The sequence below is a fragment of the Pempheris klunzingeri genome, chromosome 1 (genome assembly GCF_042242105.1).
Source record: "Pempheris klunzingeri isolate RE-2024b chromosome 1, fPemKlu1.hap1, whole genome shotgun sequence".
Classification (NCBI taxonomy): Eukaryota; Metazoa; Chordata; class Actinopteri; order Acropomatiformes; family Pempheridae; genus Pempheris; species Pempheris klunzingeri.
The window spans coordinates 12,333,630-12,356,603 of NC_092012.1; the positions used below are offsets into that span (position 1 = coordinate 12,333,630).

General features: G+C 41.7%; 2 protein-coding genes across 3 annotated transcripts in view; one reads left to right on the forward strand and one right to left on the reverse strand.

The window, feature by feature from the left end:
- Positions 1–99: 99 nt before the first annotated feature.
- Positions 100–7,576, reverse strand: spg7 (SPG7 matrix AAA peptidase subunit, paraplegin). Its single transcript, XM_070848061.1, has 17 exons — positions 7,208–7,576; positions 6,297–6,399; positions 6,119–6,208; positions 5,787–6,028; positions 5,543–5,682; positions 5,020–5,122; positions 4,784–4,909; positions 4,429–4,591; positions 4,108–4,281; positions 3,907–4,031; positions 3,264–3,366; positions 3,000–3,110; positions 2,786–2,901; positions 2,075–2,231; positions 1,336–1,499; positions 1,082–1,159; positions 100–950 (listed from the first exon to the last, which is right to left on the reverse strand). The coding sequence occupies exons 1-17, from the start codon at positions 7,427–7,429 to the stop codon at positions 744–746; spliced, it is 2,424 nt and encodes an 807-aa protein (XP_070704162.1). The 5' UTR covers positions 7,430–7,576; the 3' UTR covers positions 100–743.
- A 2,092-nt stretch (positions 7,577–9,668) lies between these two features.
- ankrd11 (ankyrin repeat domain 11) overlaps positions 9,669–22,974 on the forward strand; it is a 98,857-nt gene continuing 85,551 nt past the window's right edge. For both annotated transcript variants that reach the window (XM_070847873.1, XM_070847956.1), the window contains exon 1: positions 9,669–9,970. The gene's annotated coding sequence lies outside the window, so the exon portion shown is untranslated. The remainder of the gene's footprint in view (positions 9,971–22,974) is intronic.

Below are 22,974 nucleotides of genomic sequence, written 5' to 3' on the forward strand. Positions count from 1 at the left end.
CCTCTTCACAAGCTCACGTATACACACACACACAAATAATACATTATACATTAAGAACACCACGTTATTTAAATAAAACTTTATTTTAATATTTTGCAACATTATCCTTTGGGACTTATTCATATTCAGTTGTGGCAATCAAACCAATACACAGTACATAATCCACAGACTGTTTTTCAAAGAAAACACTACCTCAGCCTATTCCTTCTATTCACTCAATGTGTAAGCCTTAAAGGGGTATTTCAAAATGTAAAGTGTAGTTTCCTCATTGATGGGAGGATTCTCACCAATTCTGTTTCAACCCAGTCAAAGAAAAACTCGAGTGCACTCTAAATGTCCACAGCTATCCACTGCAATCTGTTCTAATTCTTCACTGCAGCTCAGCTGGTTACCAAAAACACTATTGCAGACTTTTATGTGTTTGTGTAGATGTGTCACCTGAATGAGTGCAAATGTATGCAAGAAAAATCACCCCTAAAGTCAACTTTTTTAAGTATAGAATGACTTGAGTTACAAATGGCTATCACTGTGGGTGTGAAATTCTTAAAAGTAATACTTCCAGATCTGTTTGCATAAATGATCCCACGTGAGTTTCTGGTATTAGCACAGGATATAATTGCTGATTCCACATACAGTCAGTGTTGATTGGAGAGCGTTTTCTAGCACTTCGGGCTGTTCTTGACCCCCACACGACCCCCAGAAAATGCAGCAGTTGGAAAATTACCCTGAGACACGCGTTAAGATCAGGCCAGCTGTGGATCCATGTCTTCGTCTCTGTGTTTGCGGGGAGGTGGTTGTGGTTCGTCGTCTCCTGTGTCTTGTTTGTCCCTCTCAGCCTCCAACCAGCTCTGCGGGACAATCATCTTCTTGGGCCCATGGGGGGGCGGCCCCAGCAAGGCTTCGATGTCGTCGTAATTCACCACCTCGCACTCTAGCAGCGCGTTGGCCAACTGGAAAGACAGACCTCAGTTAGTTGTGATTTCATGTAGCACAAAACCAAAGGTAAGTGCTGTGCTCAATGGTAGCTAAAAGGCACAGTCTAAATGCAGAGAATGTGTGATCAAATAAAGGAACAGCTGACCAGTGTCAGCTTGTCTCTGTTGTCCATTAGCAGCTTCTCTGTGTGCCTGTAAGCACGGGCTATCAGCATCTTAGCCTCCTGAAAGAACAGAAAAGTTAAAAGGCAGATAAGTAGTCCGTTTCAGAATACCTGATCACATTATGGCCTCAGAATGAATACTTAAGGGTGATAATGAAAACTCATTATGTCAACATTCACAGTGTGCTAATGTGGGCTAAAGGAGAACAGAGAATTAATCAAATTTTAGAGCTCACATGGTCCATCTGATGCTGCAGGCCCTGGCTGAAAGGACGGCGTCCAATGGCACCTTGTTCCTCTGTGTCTGGGAACGAGACCTGGCCGACGCTGTCACACATGCCGTACTGCTTCACCATGGAGTAGGCCACCCGTGTCACCTTACGCAAGTCATCTTGAGCTCCTGGGGACACGCGGTACCCAAGTTAACTTTGGGTAGAACCCCCACTGGGTGCCAAGTTATTCTACACAGTGTAGGAGAGTGTTTATATTTGGATGATCAGGTGCTTGGCTGAAACTCCGACTTAGGGATGAGTGATGATCAGAGTTGGATCAGTAGAGAAAACGATCAATCAATTTTGAGTGCAGTGGGTTAATGCACTGAAAATAAAAAAACTTAACTTTTCCTCAGCCTTCAAGACTGATTTTTACTAAAACAAAAACACTAACTGCCAACAGGATTAGATCATCATACTTGTTTTCACCGTCTCCCTTCCAAATAGTGGAAACATCTTGAAAACCTCTACAAGACAAATTCTAAACAATCTTGTGAACGTTTCATCTTGTTTGAAACAAGAAAAAACATCTCACTTCATAACATATTAATAAATTCATTAGATTGAGAAGGGCCAGAAATTTGAGCAGTGGAGAGCAATGAAGAAATTATTAGAAAGCCATCAGCAGGATGAGTGAGAAGTATTCACTGGGTGAAGGCGATACGCACGTGAGCAGGCAGTGATTCCAGTGGATGGAGCGTACCTGTTGTAACCTTGTTAAAGGTGATGGCCTCAGCAGCTCTTCCTCCCAGAGCCATACACATCCGCTCAAAAAGCTGCTCCTTAGTGAACAGGTACTGGTCACGTGGTAAGACCTGGGCAAATCCCAGGGCTGCGTTAGTCCGCGGGGCAATGGACACCTGAAAAACACACGTCATGGTAAATCTGTGATTCAAACAAAAGAGCTCTTTAAAAAAAAAAAAAAGTGATTTGAACAGAACTGAAGGTGAAGCCAGGCGTTGTTTCTAAAATTACTACTTTAGAATTGTTTTGAAGGTCCTTCAATGTGTCCATCCATGTTGCCTTGACATTTTCTATCATAATGTGTATTAAATATGTCTCTCCTTTCTCGCCTTTGACCTCAGTGGTCCTTATTCCTAATTCTGGCGTAATAATGTTCATTGAGTGCTACCAGTCAGTCTGATTTATACACAGTTCCTGCATTTAAATAAATTGCTAAAAACACTTAAAGAACCACTCATATTAGTACTGTGGAGAAATGACAGATGATTAACAAGATAGTTAGAGAAAGTGTTTCATCTCTCTGAAATAAAATACAATCATAAACTACGCCACACTATGGAAAGTGCCAAACCTTTGTACTGATTTAGGGTAGACATGGATTAAAAGATGTTTTACATTTTGAATAGAAGCCTCCTTTACGTCCAGGAGCAGGCATACAGGAGTGTGTTACCTTCATGACTGCCTCTGTGTGCTCGAGCAGCCATCCCACTAGGGCATGTCCTGACTCATGGAAGGCAACCACCCTCTGCTCCTCCTTAGACAGAATCTTGCTCTTCTTTACACTTCCTGAAGACACACATGCACACGGATTTGTCAGATTTCACCAGGGTGGCAGCTGAGGCATATGACACCGTTTCCCCGCAAAGGTCTTTGCAACACTGTACCTGCTAGTACTCTCTCCACTGCATACTCAAAGTTAAAGGTATCGATGGACTTGTATCCCTCCCGGGCAGCATGCAGGGCGGCTTCGTTACAAATGTTAGCAATGTCTGCACCTGCAGAGACAGAAATTTCATGATCACCATACGGGGGAATGGCACGTCAGTGAGCATCAACAGTATTGTGATGTTTAATAGTGTTATAGGCCATTATTTTGTTATATCCCCAGATGTTCACAGACAGGGACAAAACAGTAAATATGTACATACCACTGAAACCTGGGGTGAGCTCAGCCAGGCGCAGAGAGTAGAAATTAGCTGGCTGGGTAAGCTTCAAGATCTTCAGATGCTGCTCAAAGATCTCCTTCCTCTCCTGAGAGACAACGATAACAGAAATAAGACAAACTAGATTTAACTAACAAACTAAAAACTTGCTACACAGCTAAAATGGTTTCGCTCTCCCAATATTTGCTCGAGAAAGTATAACAGAACAGTTTAACAGGATACCAAAAGAAATGAGTAGCTACAAAGGTAGTAATTGAAAAAAAAAAAAAACTGGTTTGATAAGTTGCAGTGATGTTTTATGTTTTTTCATTCAGTATGTCAAAAAAAGTAAAAATAGAGGCCGTTTCAGAAAATTCATTCATTCAGAAAAACATTTCCTTTATAAAAGGTACATGTATATTTAAACACTGAAATGTATAAAAGCATATCATCTACATTTCTTATGACATTATAATGTTTCTTGCCACACTTAGAGTGAGTTTTGCGCAGCAAACTAACACACAGAGTTAGACAACAAAAACAGGAGATTTCAGCTCTGCAACCACATCAGTGCATTCTTTAAGTGTAACACAGTAACTACATCCCTGTTTAATTGAGGTCACTGGCACCTGCGAATGCTCAAGCCTACCTGCAGTGTGGGCAGATCTATAAAGATGTGCCTGTCCAGCCTGCCTGGTCTCATTAGAGCATTGTCCAAGATATCTGCTCTGTTAGTGGAAGCGAGGACAATGACGTGGTCTGTCGTTCCCATTCCTGTAAAAGAAGGAGAGTTCAAAGCTTCACTATTTTGTCTGAAAACTCTGAAAACTGCTCCGAATGTTTTACTCACCATCCATCTCTACCAGCAGCTGGTTGAGGGTCTGCTCCTCTTCAGTATTAGAGAAACCCGACATGTTGGTGGAGCGCTTCTTTCCCACGGCATCAATCTCATCGATGTAGACGATGCAGGGTGCCCGGCTTCGAGCCTCCTTGAACAGACTCCTGACCCTAGCAGCGCCCAGGCCTACACACCAACACCATTTGAGTCACATCAGAACTGAGGAGTGACATACGGTGTCTGTCCTCAGAAATTAACCCTCTAATAAGGCTGCCATACAGTGCCATTGACTGGCTATGTGGCATAGTAATGACTGGTGTTATCTTCACATACCTCCAATGACCTCCACAAACTCAGAGCCAGCCATAGCCAGAAAGGGCACCTGGGCCTCGGTGGCTACAGCCTTAGCCAGCAGGGTCTTCCCACAGCCTGGAGGTCCGAGCAGCAGTGCACCCTTGGGAACCTTGGCTCCCAGCTGGAGGTATCGTTCTGGATTCTGAGAACAGATAACATCAACTTGATGAGTAATAGTCGGCAATGGGGAAATTAGAGTTTCCTCATTAGATATGATGGTGAATAGAAAAGACTGTAGCAAAAGGTGAACTAAACCATCAATTAGATTCATCTCATCCTTTTAGGCTAAAGTGCTATAAAAGACCAACATATATTACCATGTCTGGTTTCTTACCTTGAGGTAGTCAACAAATTCCTTTACTTCCATCTTAGCCTCGTGCATGCCTGCCACATCTTTGAATCTCACACCTTTACCCGACTTGCCATCGACAATGGTGAACTTGGCCATCTTCAGCTGGTTCTGTTAAGTGTAGTGTAATATGCAATCGACGAGCTAGTTAAAGCAACAGAACATAAAACGAACCCTAAAAACGTACACATGACAAGTAGCTTTTTTTTGGTTTCACTCACAAAAGCACTGAAGCCGCCCTCTCTGCCGCCCATGCCTGCTAGTCGGAAGATATACCAGAGAATAGCCACACCGATAGCAGCCATCCCCAGAGCGTAGACGGCACTGTGAAGCACATTATGAGCACAGATAGAGGGGATTATGGCTACAATGCATAATGATGAAACCTTACAGTACATACTGTAAATACTGCTACCAATTTTTGTTACTTGTGTATGTGTGTATATATATTTTTTTATATTTCTTTTTCCTATTTTTATGTTCTTACATTTCTATTTATTGTCTTGTTGGTATGTTATATGGGAGAGGTCACACGGAATTCCATTGTACTTTGCTGTATGATGACAATAAATCCGATTCTGATTCTGATTCTATTGGTTCTTGTAATTACTAATGAGAAGAATAATTTGTCACAACAAGTTAATCGATGTTGTTTTCTGTGGTTGCCACATCCTTTTATCCTGTGTACAGATGGCATTCCTTCAAATTGCTAATTAAATCTTTACTTTCTGCTCGTGTTCTTACTTTCCAAAGAATCCAGTGCGTTTGTAGGACACCGGTATCCTGTCCTTAGTATCAATATTCAGCTCTTCTTCAGCAGCTCTCAGCTTCTCCTCAAATTTGTCAATGTTGGCAACCTGCATTCTGTACATGAGCGCCAGCCTCTGCAGAGCGAGAAACACGACAGGAAATGAGCGGTAAGCATGCACACCTGCTGTAAAAGTTCACATGCTAACTGTGTGTTTGCATTAAATCCCGCACAACATACAGGCCTGCCGAAGATAACCGCTCCAGGATGGAGGTAGATTTCTACAATGTCACTCTCAGGAACGACTTGCACACGTGACACCTCTCCCTTGGCCAACATCTCGTGGACAAAGTCGTTCCAAGAGATGTTACCACCGCTGGTATTGATGGAGTTGAGCAGGCTCATGATAATTGCTATGATGAAGAGGGTCCGCAGGCGCTCCCGGTACATCTGGTCGTCCTGCTCGCGGCGTTTCTTCTCCTCTGAAAAAGGTGAGGCAGATTATGGAAGAGGAGCAGAAAAACAAAACTGACCAGCCATATGCCAAGCAGCTAACACGATTTATCACATACCTTCATCTTCCTCTGGAGTTTTGCCCTTTGGTCCATTACCTTTATTTCTCTCTTGTTTGGATTGACTTGTACTGAAGAAGTTTGTTGCCCCTGAAATCAAATACCAAACTTAACTAAAATCTAATCGTATCATTAAGATAATTAAGTACACTTAAGGCTGATAAAACCGAGTGTTTACCTAAAAGATTTACCAAACCAACAGGGTTCCTCAGCAGGTTGCTTCTGATTAATTCTTTTCTAATTCCCACCATGCCAGGACCCAGGGGTTTGTGGAGGAGACTCTAAAAAAAAATGGGAATATTAGAACAACATATTTTCTTGTAACAACACATCAGAAAAGCAGTAACCTGATGATACTGACGATTTAAGTTAATGACTTAATTGCAGTGCAGCACGGTGGTGCACTGTTGCCGTGAAGCAAGAGGGTCCCAGGTTTGTATCTGCTGGTTTACAGTTAAAACTTGGGGTCTTTCTGTGTGGAGTTTGCGTGTTCCACCCCCTGCGCGCTGGTGTGGGTTTTCTCCAGCTTCCTCCCACAGTCCGAAGACATGCAGGTTATTTGCCCGTAGGTGTGAGTGTGAATGATTGTCTGTCTCTGTGTGTCAGTCCTGGCGACCAGTCCAGGGTGTACCCTGCCTCTCGCCCAAAGTCAGCTGGGATTGGCTCCAGCCTCCCTGTGACCCTTAAGGATAAGCAGTATAGACGATTGATGGATGGACTGAGTTAAATTTCAATCTGAGGAAGACTCCTGACTCTCCTTGAAAATGGATATTACTAAGGAAAAATCACTGAAATTGCTATTTCAAATTCAAATTCTGCTAAAGGTTGAATCACTCCTCTAAAGCAGAATCTCCCTGTTTTGTTGTATAATCCAAGGTAACAGGTCTCAGTCATGACCTACAGGAGTCACACCTCACGGACTGGTTATCATTTGTCTCTATGGTAACGAGGCTTTTAATACTGACAGTTTTTCCACATTTTACTCACATCATTGGCAGTTATCACTACCAATCATGAATACAAGCCAGAAAGAAAGAAAAACACAAACACTCATCCAGCTGTAATGTTTGTAGGTGTATTCTGCCTTACCTCTATGACTTTCTGTTGCTGGCTCGTAAGTGTCCGCTCTGATTTAGAAAGAAGCGTCTTTCTAAAGCTGTCCCACCTGGAAAGCACATTTCTAACAGTAATGCTGGATATCGGCTTGTTTGCTAATATGTGAGAGTTTCGCCTGGACAGTGCCCACAATAAACCTCTACTGTGTTTCCTACAAAGGGCAGCGCGGTGCTGCAACAACAGCAAAGCTGACATCCCGTCTGTTGTCACTGAACGCACTATTTAACTTGACAGTTGCGATGCCATAGCTAGCAGTTTTTCTGTGAAGCTAAAACCTGTCCGTTATAAAACACGTTTGTTTACCTCCACCTCCGCTAACAGCTAAGCTAGCTTAGTGTGTTATTCAACGGCGCAGCCGAGCAAAGATGTCAGCTGGAAATCAACGCCGTAACTCTCCACTTCCGCACCGCCTGCCCACGGAAAAGAAAGCAAAAAAACAAACAAACATGAACTCTAAAGTTGATTTTATCGGCTTTGCTTCATTATCAGTTTCGTGGAGATTGTGTGTAATCAGTGCTGAAGATTGAAAAGCGCAATTTAACACATCTCGTAGCCTTTGAAAACATCTTTGCCTCGAACTTTGACCTTCAACCTTTTCCTGTTGCTCTTCGCGGACCTACCAGCTGCGCAGGCGTTTGCGCAGAGTTAATCTCTCTGTAATATTTCAGTCAGTTATGAAGAGATCTGTAAGTTAAAAGTACTATATTTATATTTCTGCTAAATTCGCCTCATATTTTAAAAGCTCACATTGAAGCAGCAAGGTAAAATCAGCACGTTTACTACACTAATGGAGGCAGACTGGCTGCGCACTGAGACAGCACAGTGACACTAACACAGTGTAAATGTAGACACACTACATATGGGTGGTCTGCATAACAATCAAACAATACAAATCTACCATAACATAATACATATTAATTACGTAATTATACTAGTGGTGCATTTAAATAAGACTAGACTACAATATACTAGAATACAATAAATCACAGGTAGCAGCAGCTGAAAAACAATTAAACAATTAAAACGACTAAAACAATTTTGATTGCATATCTGTTGATATAGTAGCACATCAGCACTGCGAATGGTAGCAATAATAGTATTTCGCTTCTTCAAATGAGCCATTTCCAGTTAATAATATTAGACCTGACCGGACTGGACTAATCTCTGAAAAAGTGTAAACATCCTGAGGGTATTTCCAGGATGTTGACGCTGTAGCAGGACTCCAGCAGAGTGCGCAATTGGTTAGATGTTGAATTGACTTTGGTCCAGGAAGATTCAAGCAAAATGAAGACACATGAACTACATTTTGATGTCTGCTGTAAGATCCAACTTGTAAAATTACACGTTTTTAGATGACTGTAATGGAGCTGTGTGCCATGTCCAAAGTCTGCTGATTTTCATTGACAAATAATGGCCTCAGCAAGTGATTCCCCCTGTTTACGTGGAGGAGCTCCAGTCAGTGGTATCAGCTGGTGGGGTCTTAAGTCATTTAAAAACATGCTGATCGCTGCTCCACGTTGTAAATAATCGAGGCAATAATGTAATGAGAAGCGACGTGTACAGGTCACTTTGACTGACATGTTAAGTAGTCCAATAAGCGTAGGGACCTTTTCTTTGAGCCAATTGTAGCCTTCGTTTCATCCCTCTGCGCTTCAGTTTGATCGTGGGTGCGTTTGGTTTGTTTACCCGGACGCTCCGCCTTCATGCAAACACTGTCCCCTCTGACCCATTACCTGTTTATGGTCTGACCCCATCCACCGAGAACTAAACTCACCTCTTAATAAGCGCCAAAATATATGGTGAACACTGATACTGATTATTATACTCTTGTATTAAGTGAGTTAGCCACTACAGGCATTAAAACATTGATTGTGTGAATGCCTTAGTTAGCAGCTTTACAAAAAATGCCCATAAACAACGTGTATTTTTCGTAGTACACACTAATGTCTGAAATTTGAAACAACCTTCAAAAAATCTAAATATATAAACAACGTTTATAATGTAAGGTTCCCAGATACATTGAAAACGAGTGCATCCAGAGCCTGTACTCCATTTCCTTTTCTCGGTCTCCAACTATATAATGGAGTGTGGTCTGTTGCGTTTGAAACTGTGCGCCGCGGTCAGCCACGTTGGAGCCCCTTTTGCGTTGCTCTGAAGGGAGAACAGGATGCTCTGTGGATCCAAAATGGCACCAGTTTCTTCGTGTGCGGAAACGGTCTCCGCCTACAGCGCCAGGGCCAATCAGGACGCTCGTTTCATTGCCGAAGCGTTTCCGTCCCGACCGTCCACACACTGAAGTCAAAGGCCGCTCAATAACCGCTCGAATGGGTTGGCGGAGAGGATTAAACCGAAACAAAATACGATCTTTTGAGGGTTTACATTCACCCAGGCAAGCCCACCGTTGCACAAATGGAGTGTTAAAGGTTCGTAGCTTGTGGTGTCGATGAAATAGCCACGCTGCGTGCGAGTTTTCGTGGATATTTTGTTGTTTTTTTTCTCTCTGGACGCCTGTTTGTTGGTCTACACGGTTTTAACAAGCTAGCGCTAGCCTCGATTCTGGTGAGCTGCTTTTGAGCTGCGATGGTCGTCGCGACTTTATGCGGATGTCTCCGGACCAGTCTGTACTGAACCGACGGCAACAAATGGGACCATCCAGCATCGGTCGAAAGCATCGCGGCATTGACTAAACATTAAAGATTCAGATAACTATTTGAATTTGTGGAAATTAAGACAGAGGTAAGTCGCTTTTTACTGATCCTGCACTGCTAACGCGTTAACAACAAACTGCCCCCTGGTTAACTCGGGTTTGATGTGTCTTGCGACAAAGGTCAACATGCAGTATCGTCATTTATGTAGGATTCCCACTAATTAAATGTCTATTATGTGCTTCATGGTTATATAATTATGTAATCTACTTTTGTTTTCACTGGGAATTCACAGGGTTTTTTTTTTTAGCACACTGCTCTGCTCCTTGAACGCAACATTTCTACGATTACGTATACATGTGTTTTTCGAAATGCTGCTTTTTATCAAAAATGCTTTAATTTAGTGTATTACACTCTGATGGAATGTAAGCTATCTTAAGTAGTTTTTAACCAATTTGATTAGCTGTGGCAAATCGCTGCCCATGTTTGATGGGACTGGCACTGGTATTTTGAAATTAAATTTCAGTGTTTTGAGTGAGCAGCTAGTGCTGCATTCATGGAGAAATGATTGTACGTATGATTATGTGCATATTAACAGATTAGCAGATGTTTTGCAAGTGTTTTGGAATGAATTTACACTGGTTATCTGCAGTAAGTTTTAGATACAGGTTAGGCTTGTTAGTTGCATACTCCCAGAAATGGCACTTTGGGGCACGTGCAACGTCCAAGGCAACACTTATCATTACATTACTCACGAGACTGCAATAACAACAAAATAAAATGGGTCAATGTAAATGTTGACCTATTTTATTTTGTTATTATCCTGCTCATCCAGTTAAGTGTGCACAGCGTCTTAGATTCCTGTCATGAAGTACTATGTCTTGTTCATTTGCTGGTCTGTTACAGCTCCACAGCAAAACGGATGTGCTGCAAGCCTGTCCGTGAGGAAAGCCATGAATTAGATTGTCAAAACTAAAACCTACTAAGAAAAACCGTGTGCTTAGTGGCACTATTAAAAGAATGGTGCTTTGAAGTGGCCACAGGCTTTATCAGCAAGTGTCTGTTTACAGTTAGAGGACTAATAGTGGGCTGCATGGTTACAATTGGTCACAATTCCCTAAGTTAGTACAGTGGAGGGCTTGTGTTTTCTGTGGTAAATAAGGTGCAAAGGAAGGGCTCAACATGGTGGCATCTGAGATGAGCTGGAGAGGAAACGAAATATGGACGAGAAACTCTCTACTTTGGTGCAGTACCAATGCTGAGGAAAACACTGCAGTGCCGCTGGTGGTGTTTTCCACCAAGATACTGAGAGTGTTTTAGCTTGTTGGGGCGTTCATGTTGACTACACTGCAGAGGCAGTGATGCATATCTCTGTCTCCCTTGAGCTTGCGTAGGACCTATTGCTCTGTGCTATAGAAAAATTCTCCTTTCTATTGGTATCACATTTCCTAATGTGTGTACACATTGAATTAAGGATTTGTGGAGTTAAAACGTAAACTAGCCCCTTTTTTTTTCAGAATCCTTAACTCACTTTACCTCAAATACATTACCATACTTGATATGTTTACATTGTGATTTTAAGATAACCTACAGAAGGAAAATCTAATTGAGACTGAAGCTTTCCTTTAACATATACAGTGTAATCATTGTGTCACTTGTGTTGATTTATTTATTTTCCCAATATCATATGCTCGACACGTTTTCACAGGTCTGTTATGTCGTGGGCCTTTTTATTGACTTATTTTCTTTTGGGATGGATTAATAGTGTTAAATTCTGTTTAGATTATTGCGGTGGATGCAATCCAAGACAGTAGTGAGGACCCATAGTGGTGCTTGTTCCTCGAAATCAGGAATGATGAAATGTCACGCTGATGGTTACAGTAAATGCTGCACATTTATTCTATCTTTATACCAATGCTGATAAACGGCAGTCTCATTGGGATATTTTGGGATTTTAAGTAAAAATGTCTTGTCATTAATAAGGATATTTGCTGCTTCACACTCTCAAACGGTATGTCCCATTTGGTTCCCTTTAGTGATGGCTGGATTTTGCCTCTGTTCCTATAAGTAGTGCCAAAGAATTAAGTCACACACTCCGCCTGCAACGGGAAATGGAGTTCCACGGGGGTCAGAAAGGTCATGAGCTGTGATTGTAGCTGTAGGGTTACGCTTTTTGTGCAATAGCAAGACAGGGCACATTTGTATGTTTCTGCTCTTCAACTGCAGTGCCTCACAACTGTTTAGATTCCATTAACGGCCATTGTACCCAGATGCAGGACATGTGCTAACCTGTGTGATCCATGCTATGGTTAGTCAACCTCTGGGTTGTTTGCACAGCAGCCCATTGTGGCAGAGCTGTGAACGTGCTGCAGACATGCTCTTTCTTCTGCTTCTGCATTGTTGGAAGCTGAGTTGAAGACAAACCTTCATCATGGCAAAAACACAAGAGTGAAAGTAAGAGAACTAGTCACTCTCGGTTTCTGTGTCTGGACGCCTTGACTATAACAGTTGTACAGAACCAGATGAGCATTATGACCAAGTCCAGTGATAACCTGTCAGAATCATGGATTAACCCACAGTGCACATGTATTGCTGTTGAAGACTGTTGAACCAAAATGAAAGCATGCTAAGCAAATCACGAATGATAAACAAGCAAGGGTGGATTTTAAAAAGCAGATGCATGGAGCATTGCAGCAGTTGCACAGTCAACATGATGTTTCAGGATATGATTCTGCATATTAACTTTTTAGTGGTGCATTTTACTATAGACCATAACAGTTGTTGTAATTTACTTTATGACCCTGCTAAATCACTTTAGTGAAACTGAGCCACATGTTCTTGGTGAAATCCATTATATGTGTACCTGGGTAACGTTTTATGTATTTTTAGTTACATTTATCTGGAAACTTTGGCTTATAATGTACACTGGGCTGTTAGTCCATTTAAAGGTGATTAAAAATGGCAACCAATCTGTCGTCCTTGGCAACCAACAGCTGATTGCTGGTAGCCAGCCTGGCAATTGTTTGAAATGCACTGTTGGCCTCGAGTGTGTATAGATTTGTCCCACCACTTCCTGTCTTTGTTTTTGATGGCAGACGCCTGTGCATGAATTGATTGCTAGTTAATCTGATCCTCCAGCAATTGTTCATCCTTGAAAGCAGTGATTGTATGTAAATAAGAAGTTGTGGTAACTAAAGATGTTTAGTTTAAATATTTTGAGGGTTACCAGGTTTGTATTTGGATTTGACTTCATTGGTGTGGTGAGATGGCTCAGGTGCTTGAACATTTAACTAGCTGGTCAGTAGAAAACTCATCCTGCAGCTTTGATAAACAGTCATTTTAATACTTAATTAAGTAAACATGCCAAGCTTGTGCTTATTGAGAGAAGTCTCCGCAACATTTCTCCATACAAACCCTCATTTGTTTTTATTCCACTACCTTGCATAATATTTCGAGCGGTGGCCAGAAATACTGTACTGTTGGTACAGTTTCTAAGTGTGGGCACAAAATGTGAAGACATTACACATACATGAAACTTTGTAGGTTTGTTTATATGTCAGTTGTTGTTATGGGAAAATTTGGCGTCATTTTGTTTGCCCGTTATGAAGTGTATTATGTAATAATAAGAACGCGTAGGTGGCTGACATTGTAGGCAGTACACTGTGCATGTTTGTCCTTATGAGGATCAAATGGAAGAAGCGGCAAGTTGTGCTAGTTGTAAGAGGGAAAAGAAGTCTGTAGCTGCACCCACTCTGCCTGCCTTCTGTCCATGCAGGCTCTCCCCTCCCCCCTCGTGCTGAGAGTGTGGTCCTTTTAGGTAAACAAGCATGGCTACTCCTGTTTCTTGCCTGTCTTTGTCTGTCTCTGTCTTTCTTTTTCCCTCTCTGTCTCGGCTTCTCTCTCACTCCCCTCTTTTCCTCCCTTTTTCGAGTTGTGTAAATCTTTTATAGCTGCTGTTCCACCAGCACAATCTCTGCGGATACTCAAATGGCATCTGAAGCCCTTTGAAATTCAGCCTAGTCCTTTGCCCCCTCCTCTATCCTCGAAGCGAAATGGAACAAAATGGCGGGCCCCAATCCTGCTGTTTCCCTCAGGGACTGTAGAGCCTCATTTTGGGGTTTAGGGGGTCCTGATGGTTGATGGCGTCTTTAACTCGTGTTAGGTTGTGCTTGCTTCCTAGCCTTCCGCTGCACCGCTCTTGATAATATTTTCTCTTCCCTGAGACTCTTGCACATCAAAGGGAAAGGTTCCATATTCTGGCATGCTGCTGCTGCTCCAGAAATGTGCTTTTTACAGACTTGGCTTTTGATCTTTCTGATCGAAGGTTGCAAAAGGAATATTTTGTGCTCTTGTTTTCAAGGGGAACTTACTGATATCCTTAATCATAATTTCAGGTATGCAGAAAATTTTAAAACTGAAATCACATGGGTGCAGTCTTCTGGGCTTTACGTCCCATGTATAAATAAATTACATAAATATTTAATGTATCTATACATTAAAACATGGGCTGACTTGCAATGTAGCTAGTTTGTCGTGTCTGATTTAATGTATTCAAAATTCCATGATATTTATGTGTTCCTTTCAGTAAGGTAACACATAATCACATAATAATAAACATAAAATAAACATGTTTGTTTTAAGATAATAATAAGAACCATTTAAAGAGCAGAAGTGGTAATAGATTCATGTTTGGATTTGTAGAGCTTGGTCTGAGTTTGCAATCTGTAGGCCTACAGGGCACCATTTAATTACACTTTGTTTCATCCTGAATTGCCCCAAAGAGGCTCAGCCACTACAAATTCGAGTCACTATTGTCTCACACTGTGAACTCAACAAGTGAATCCATTAAGCGCTGATTTGTTCCCCTGTACCAACGCACCTTCTTAGTAGATTTATTGTGTAACATATTTGTCAGAGACATGTAACAAGTGAAATTTCAGACAGCTGACTCGAGGGTTCATCTTAAGGAAGCATGAGATGAGGTGAAAGTCTTGGCTATAAAAAGCAGCTTCACATTTGTGTAGGGGTTCCACGCTGAGACAACCTGAGTAGGTAGCGCTATTAGGCAAATGGCTGTGTGCCTCAGTCTGGGCAAGCATGAATTAGGGGTGGTGCAAATCTGGAGACAACAGTTGGTGTTTTGATTGGATGTGCTGCTGAGCAGGAGGCTGCATGGGATGATGTATTATCCATACGTGGCATTGGAAATGTTCTGAGGTTAGTCGGCCAGGTCTGGGAGCTGATGGCAGAGACAGTCTGCGTGGTGTGTCCCTCTGGGCTCGGCTGTTCTGGTCTGTTCAGCCTGTTGCTGACACACGGGAAAAAGACAAGACGGCTTGCTTGCCTGCAGTCACTTACCTTCTCTGTTTCTCCTGCTCAATATTAGGCCCTCTTTTTTAAGGGTTTTCCGTGCCTGTCTAAAGCTAAGGTGATCTGTCTTTCTGTTTCTTTAAACTTCCTAATAAACTGTGTTATGAAACCAAACCAAACATAGCACTCTGTCTGAGCACGAAAGTGAGAAAATTAGATCTTTTGTGCTGTTATTTTTCTGTTAATGCTAGCTCATCACTTATTGAACTTTTCACAGCCAGTGCCTTCAGCAAATACAACTCTATATGGCTATTATTGTCAAGTGGCCAATGCAATTCTTGCTGGTAGAATCATAAATTAGGTTAGTTGGGTGTTACTGAGGTAAGAAGATGGTGTAAATCTATGTTGAGACATTTTAACCATTTTTTGAGAGATAAGTTTTACACAGTGAACTAGGTAGGCGAAGTGCTGTGGGTGCTTATTGCAGATTCTGCGATCATTTTCGCCCATCAGTGGGATGTAATGATGGTGGTACACAAGACCACCAGTGCTGAAGTTGTTTTACTGGAAATCCGAAGCTTTGTTTGTCTTGTCAGCCCCCTCTTTCACCATGGCGTCTTAACACAAGAATGGTGTCAAATTGATGGTAAATGCAATATATGTTCAAGCATTTTTTCCTGTAGAGATAGAATAGGATTTTGTGTCTTCATAACCAACATCCGTCACCCTGAGACAAATGAAATATGCCTAAACATTGCCTCATGCTGACTACTGTTGTGCTCTGATGTGTCCAGCTCGGGTCCAAAATTAAGTTTGTGGTCAAACTGCTAATGGCTGGTAAACTGAAAAAAATTTACTGGCCAAAATGTTTTTTCAAGGGGCCATAAAATTATAATTATTGATGTGCTTGTGACAGCTTTAGTCACGGGTCACTTTACATATCACGGTTTTTGCACAGAAAACATAGGAAATGTTTATTAAATACAATACTGTGTGATACCTGAACTGAAGTAACCTAAAGCATCAGAAAACTTAGTCCATCACTGCCCCACTCTGTCTGTCATGGTAAACAAACACTTATTTATCGCTTATTATTTTTCAGCTATAGTAATGGTGACATTATTTAACATGCTAGATAAGATCACCCACAATGTAACTACACTTGTGTGTTACTGGCTGAGCCTCCCTCCCCTGAAAATGGCTTAGTCCATAGATGTAAAATATCTATGGCCCGGTGGGTAATCTGTGTATGTTAGGTAGTCTAGCAGGCTTGTTGTGAGAGTGAGTCTTTTCCAGTGTGTGAGAGAGGTACCAGCACGTTGCCACAGCCACAGAATAGTATGTGCTATCAGGGGTAGTTAAGTTACTTTATTTAGCCATAAAGTGGCTGGATAAGCTCAGGTTTTGAAAGGCTGTGTTCCCAGTTCATGCCACGCTATTACACCGTCCTCCTGCTTTCGTCATAGCAGAAATGGTCCAGACAGTGGAACGCTAGTTACTTGTCACAAGTCGGCTTAAAGTCAATTAAAATGGCCTAACGCCAGCGGTCTCCCAAATAACAGCTCAGAGCCTTGAAACTGGAAAAAGTGCATCCCAGGTACAATAACAAATGTGTTGGAGAGTGATCACGGAACGTTTTGTTTTCTTAGTGCTATGTAATTTTGTTTTGCTGTCACAGCAAAATATTACCGGTGGTTGACGTAATAAAGTAGTTTGTATTTTCAGCAATCAGCCAATCACGGCTAACCTCAATTGTTTGATTCGCCAATGCTGATTTTTACTTGCGTTTGTTGAGTGGCTGGTGTTAATTTTGGACCCTGCAAATGGCTATATCTATTTTCTTCAAACCCTCTTGTCCCTAGCCGTCCTCTTTAGGCATAAGCTATAAGCTGAGACAGGGGGTAAGGGTGTTGGGACAAAGTGTTGGGTGGGGGAGGGTGGAGGTGGTGTGGCCTGGCTGAATCTCAATCACCAAGGCCCTTCAGCAGGCCTGGCCTTTTGATGGCCCAGCTGCAGCCATTCACCCAGCCATTTACATTGAAATGCAACAACAGGAAGGGGGGAGGGGAGGACTGTGGGGAGATGGGCCTCCGCGCTTGTGCGGGTGGGATGTGAATGAAAAGCAAAGGAATACCTAAATACCAAAGAGATGAGGTCCGTCAGTCGGGGCCCATGCCCCTGCTCACCAATACTGGCAGCCATACTTTGTTTTCCCCCCAGCATGCTGGGGGGCAATATACTTAACACAAAGGATCTAAGCACCCTTTTTGACCACTACATGCATTTTCACCACTCAGCTCTTTCCCGTCTTTACAACCAGGCTGGTGGCTATAAAGAGGTTGTGATTCATCCCACTGTCCGTTTTAACAGCACTCTACTGTTACAACTATTGTGGCTGCTGCTTTTTGTACTTTGCCTTCTTCATATTTTGAGGGTAATTGCCTTCAGACAGATTATTTACTTGTGCGAGTTCTTATTTATGAAGCCTGTATGGGCCATGGAGTTTCAAGCTCTTGTTCCTGGCTTACTGTAATGGAGGTCATATTGTGCTGTTGGCTGGTGGAAGAAGCCTGCACTGTAACTCATTAGAGGCTTCAGACACAAACTGTAGTTCAGACAAATGAGGCCAGTGTGTCATTTTTCTGAGTTCATGCAGCTTTCCAGGATAACTTGAATGTTCTCAGAGGTGTGCCTGTGACATTGATTGAGAGTCATTTTGGGGAGTGTGTTCAAGTCATGTCCAGATTTTGATGCGGTAGCACTGTATCAAAACACCAGCCTTCTCATTAATTTCCATGAGACCACTGCGTTGGCACACCAGCTGTGCCAGAGGGCTGCAGCAGGAAATAGGCCAAAAACTTAGATGAACTTTTGCCATGACACAATGCAACACCATCTAGCAAAATACTGTGTTGGCTGGACAGATACATTCAGGCTCACATCTTTGGTAGAATACCTTGTAAAATAAATGATGTAGATCCAATGTTTACTTGACAAATGGCGTGAGAACCTTCCAGAATTGCCTTCGGCTACGTCTTTAAACTATTGGATCTAACACTTTAACTGGAAGTGTTGGTTCATATATTATGTTTTCACCGGTACCTGCAGCAAAATACCCACAGCAAGACATTCCCATGAATTTTTTGATTGCTGTACTTTTTTTTTGGCGATCTAAATGCCTGCTAACCTGGGCACCAAGCTAATGGTACAACAGGCACCAGTTAGCTGTTGTTTACTTGGGAGACATCTCAAATTCAGCAAAACTGTTCTGAAGTTGGCCGGAGTGACACTTTGTCAAAGTACTCACACCAGGAGTCTGCCAGTGAAAATTTCAAGTATTAGATAACAACTAGGACAACCCAGAAGAGGTCAGGAGCATAGGCGGACAGTTCTGAGGGGCATGCAGACCCTCTACTAGCAATGGCACTTCAAGGGTTGATATTGATTGTGCCATCACATGGATTCTAAAGACATTTATGAGATGGTAAAATAAGCCATCCCATAGCTGTTGACTCCTTGGTTTAAGAGAAGTCTGTGCTTTTAAGTGTATATTGTTTTTTAAATGTATTCTCTAAACATTGGCTTTCCACATTAAAACACCAAAATAACTGTGGACAGCATAAGCATATAGATTTGTCAAAATATCCTCTATATTCACAGAATCAGTGATCATAGAGAGCCAGAGCTGCCAGAGGTGACTTCTTAATGTTGATAATACTATACAGGAAGTGCAGTACAAAGTATAAAGTATTGGCAATGCACTTGATTATGCCTTTTGAAAGCTGCAAATGTAATGCATTCAACAGCATTTTCCCCATCCACAATACATTCTTTCAAATGTATTCACTCTACAGAGACTTACTGAAGATCTTGTGTGGTTGTGAACAGTGTGGATGGAAAGCCACTCCACTAAGACACTAAAGGTGTGTTTTAGACTTGTTTTGCATGGTGATTATAGCTATTGATCCAGTGCCAGACTTTTAATTTTTCCTCCTCGTCACATCCAAGAGTTACAACTCAGGGATGTGATTTTTTTTCTTTCTTTCTCTGAGGTTAATCATGAATTCTGCACTCTGTTAAAACTTGAAACTCCTCATGGTGTTGCATAAGTGGTAGCTGTGGTAGACAGCAGAAGAAGGGCGACGGGTTTACATGTTCAAGTTAAGTAGCTAATGCAGTGAACTTGCAAGCTAATAGATAATTGGAAGAAATGGCATAGGAGGAAAATTGGCAAGACAAACGTGTTACTGATTTATAGAACAAGTTAGTTTATTAATCGCTAATTTATTTTCTCTTCCTCTTAGTTTTGTTAGGTGATATATGTGTATATTAGCATAGTATAGTTATACCAATTTTAGCTCACCCACTTTATTTTCAACATTACTGTTGTCTGTCAAACTGCTGCACTGTAAATACATTTTGATGCTTTTGCTTTCACTTTTACAGTGAAGTGTGAGATTCATGAGATGTTACTCGTGCACCTTTCACTTAAAAGGTGTAGGCATGAAATCTTTAAAGGGACATTTGCGTTTGAAAACAACAGGCTAAAAATGTCCATCCCTTGTGAAGAGAAAATCTTCATAAAGAAATAGTAGAAAATAATAAATAATGGTAGAGGATGAGTATAAAAATGTTGCATATATGAGTGTGTATTCAGCTGCAGCTAGTCATACACATGTATTTTTGTTATTCAATAGCATTAGAATGTGCTAAAGTGCACAGTCATCATAGTGTTAACCAAAGTTAATAAACGCTTAAATGTTTGAAGTCATTTTCAAACCAAAATGCCCCAAAAAATCAGTTTCAAGTTAATCAAATGTAAATATTTGTTATTTTCTCTTTTGTAATTCATTGCAGCTTGAAGGTCTTTCGGTTTGGGACTGTTAGTCAGACAAAAGTAGCTTTACTGCAGCCCTAAATGATTTTAATATTGCCTAGAATATTTTTTACTAAGTGACAGAGAAAGTGGAAATAAAATGTCTCTTTCTTTGGTGCAGGGATAGGAATTAGTCCTAGTGTTTATCCAGAGCAGTCAGCAGAGAGTGGAAAATCACATCATCTTCAGTCAGCCTGCACAGGGACTTTCCCTCCTGAATATGTGGCAGCACAGAGCAGCTCTTAAAGCTACAGGCCGCTATGTGTTTGACCCTTGCATCGAGGCCTGTTCCTCCACTTTGTATCCCCTCGTTACGTTGTGAAACCACTTCACTGAGTTATTTGTTTTGCTACGAAAGGAAGCAGTTTGAGTGAGATGTGGAAAATAGGAGAGCAGAAAATCTAGAAGAGATGTTAAATTGGCCTGGGGCTACCAATAATCTTTCCAGCATGTCAATGTGTTTGTCTGCCAAGGCTTGGAATAGTCACAGATCTGTGATTGGGTGACTATAGTTAACCAGACACTGAGCTTTTAAAGTTCTTTTGATACGAGAACCTTCTTCCCTATAAATATACTGGCTTGTTTTTGTGCCCATTTGTGTGTTTGTGAGGGTGTGTGTGGTTGCGTGTGTGCCCGTGTCACTCATACTCCCTGCAGTGAATCTTTTTATAGAAACAGCAGCCAGCAGTGTAATCTCTGGCGTGGATGTAGGACAGTCTTTTATTCCTCCTCATTACTTATGCAAAGCCAGTTCTCACCCACAATCACTGCATAGACTTTTTGAATGTACAGTTTTTTTTTTAGAAAAAGGTTAACAGTTAAAGGATCGCACCAAGTTTGCATGTTTAGTACACGTACTACAAATTGTGTGTACGTAATTACTGCTGGTCCTTTTCCTGTGGCATATTTGTATTTTATTTTAGCTAGCTGCCATCCCGAAGTCCCTTTTCTTTATTTTCTATGCTGTAAATAACTTAACATTATACTTCTGTGGTAATACAGTTGAGATTTTTTGAGAAGACTTCCACATTCCTGCAGACATGGCGGAAACTTCAGACTCTGCTACCAGAAAATATTACATTAATGGTCAGAAAATGAACTCTGAAAGCTGGGCAGTAAGCATAGGTGTAATATAAACAGTCACGAATGACATGGCTTTCTGTATTAAAATGGCCCCCTTTTTTTGTAGCCAGCTTTTAAGTCTTGGATATTAGCTCCGTCAATATAATGGAAAAAATACAGACACTTTTGCCATAAACATTAAATTCACACCATATTTGTCAGAGGTTATGTTTTGGTTTGTACCGCATTAAGCGCCCCATGGATTTGATCTGCCAAGCAGCATCATGTGGCACCAGCGTTGAACACTTCAGAGACGACCTTTCTTTTGCAGAAGGGTTCAAAATCGAAGTCTATTTAAAGCTGCAGCTGTTCTATTATGAACGTTTTTCCCGTTGAATTATTTAGTAATAAAGGGCTAAATTTGGAGTGGTTGGTTGATGGAACGATGAGGTTTTGGGTCCATCAACATCAAAGGCAGTGAGGTCAATTGTCTCATGGACTTTACTTTTTCTGTGCCAACCCTGCACTTTTCCTCTTTGTGTAAACCGACTTATGCATGCATGTGCCGTTATGGTGATACATACACTCTCTACATAGCTGTTTTAACACACACACGCTCATTGTACTCGTGTGCAACATATCTGTTGAATTTCATCAGATCACCCTCTGTGATTCTTGGACAGATTAGATCGTCTGCTGAACTCGGCCCTGTGGTGCACTGTTATGCTGCTCTCTCACACACTTGGCTCGACTCTCCCCTTGTCCTCCCCTCTCTCTCCCTCTGCTTCCACTCTCTCTCTGCCACTTTTTCCTTCCCATCTCAACATCTCAGTGGCCAGTAGTACGTTTGCATACTGCACCCTCACATGCTCATCTCTCCTCTCCCTTCACTCTCTGACAGTCTCCTCCCCTATCTCCACCTCTATGCAGTAGCCCTGGTTCCTGAGGAAGCACTCCTCACAGGAAGCTAAGGGCGTTGGACCTAACTGTTTGCCTGGTTTCCTCCAAAAAATCATAGTAAACTGTGAGCACACGGCGACAGATTTGGCAACAGCCTGCTTTTAGTCTCCTCCATTTTGTGTAAAGTAATGCAGGATAATTTAGATACCATTCATTCTCTGCTGTACCAAATGTAAATATGCATACAAAGTAAGCAAACAGTGTTTCTCTGCCAGTTGACTCTGATGCTTAATCGTAGCATGATGGCCAACACGGAGTGCCGATATAACACCAACGCTCTTTTCTTTTTCAAATTAGAATCTGTGTACCTGGCTGCGCGGAACTGATTGAGATAATTTTTCTCCATGCAAGGTAACAAGAGGCTGGTTACTTATCACGTAGCCATAAAGGTCAATTCACACAACAGTAATTTTTTCCCTGTCTGGCACATTTTAGATGTCAGTCAGTCGTCCGTCACATGAACAGATTTGCTTCTGTGCTTTCGTTACTTCTATAATTATGCCGCGCATCGGTACGTGTCCAGCATGCGTAGCGGGAAGGCTCTTATTTACCGTCTCTGTCTTTCTCTTGGATTTTAGTTTCATGTAAACAAAGTTATTTTCCATAGATTCAAATAGGAAGGAATATGCAATATGCTACCTTGTGTCATATTACTGCCAGTGCTGTTTTGGCGTGATTGTGTACACAATATCTTTTTGGATTTAGACAAAAGTAAATGGATAATGGGTATATGTATTACATGGCTATTGCCCTGGTGTGCAAATGGCTTAAGTCATACGTCCACAGAAGAGAGTGGGGGAGTGTTCTCAATTGTTTTTCATTTGTGAAATCAAAGCCCTTTGCAGCAGAATGCTATGAATGGTATACAGTCTTCATTGGCAATCGGA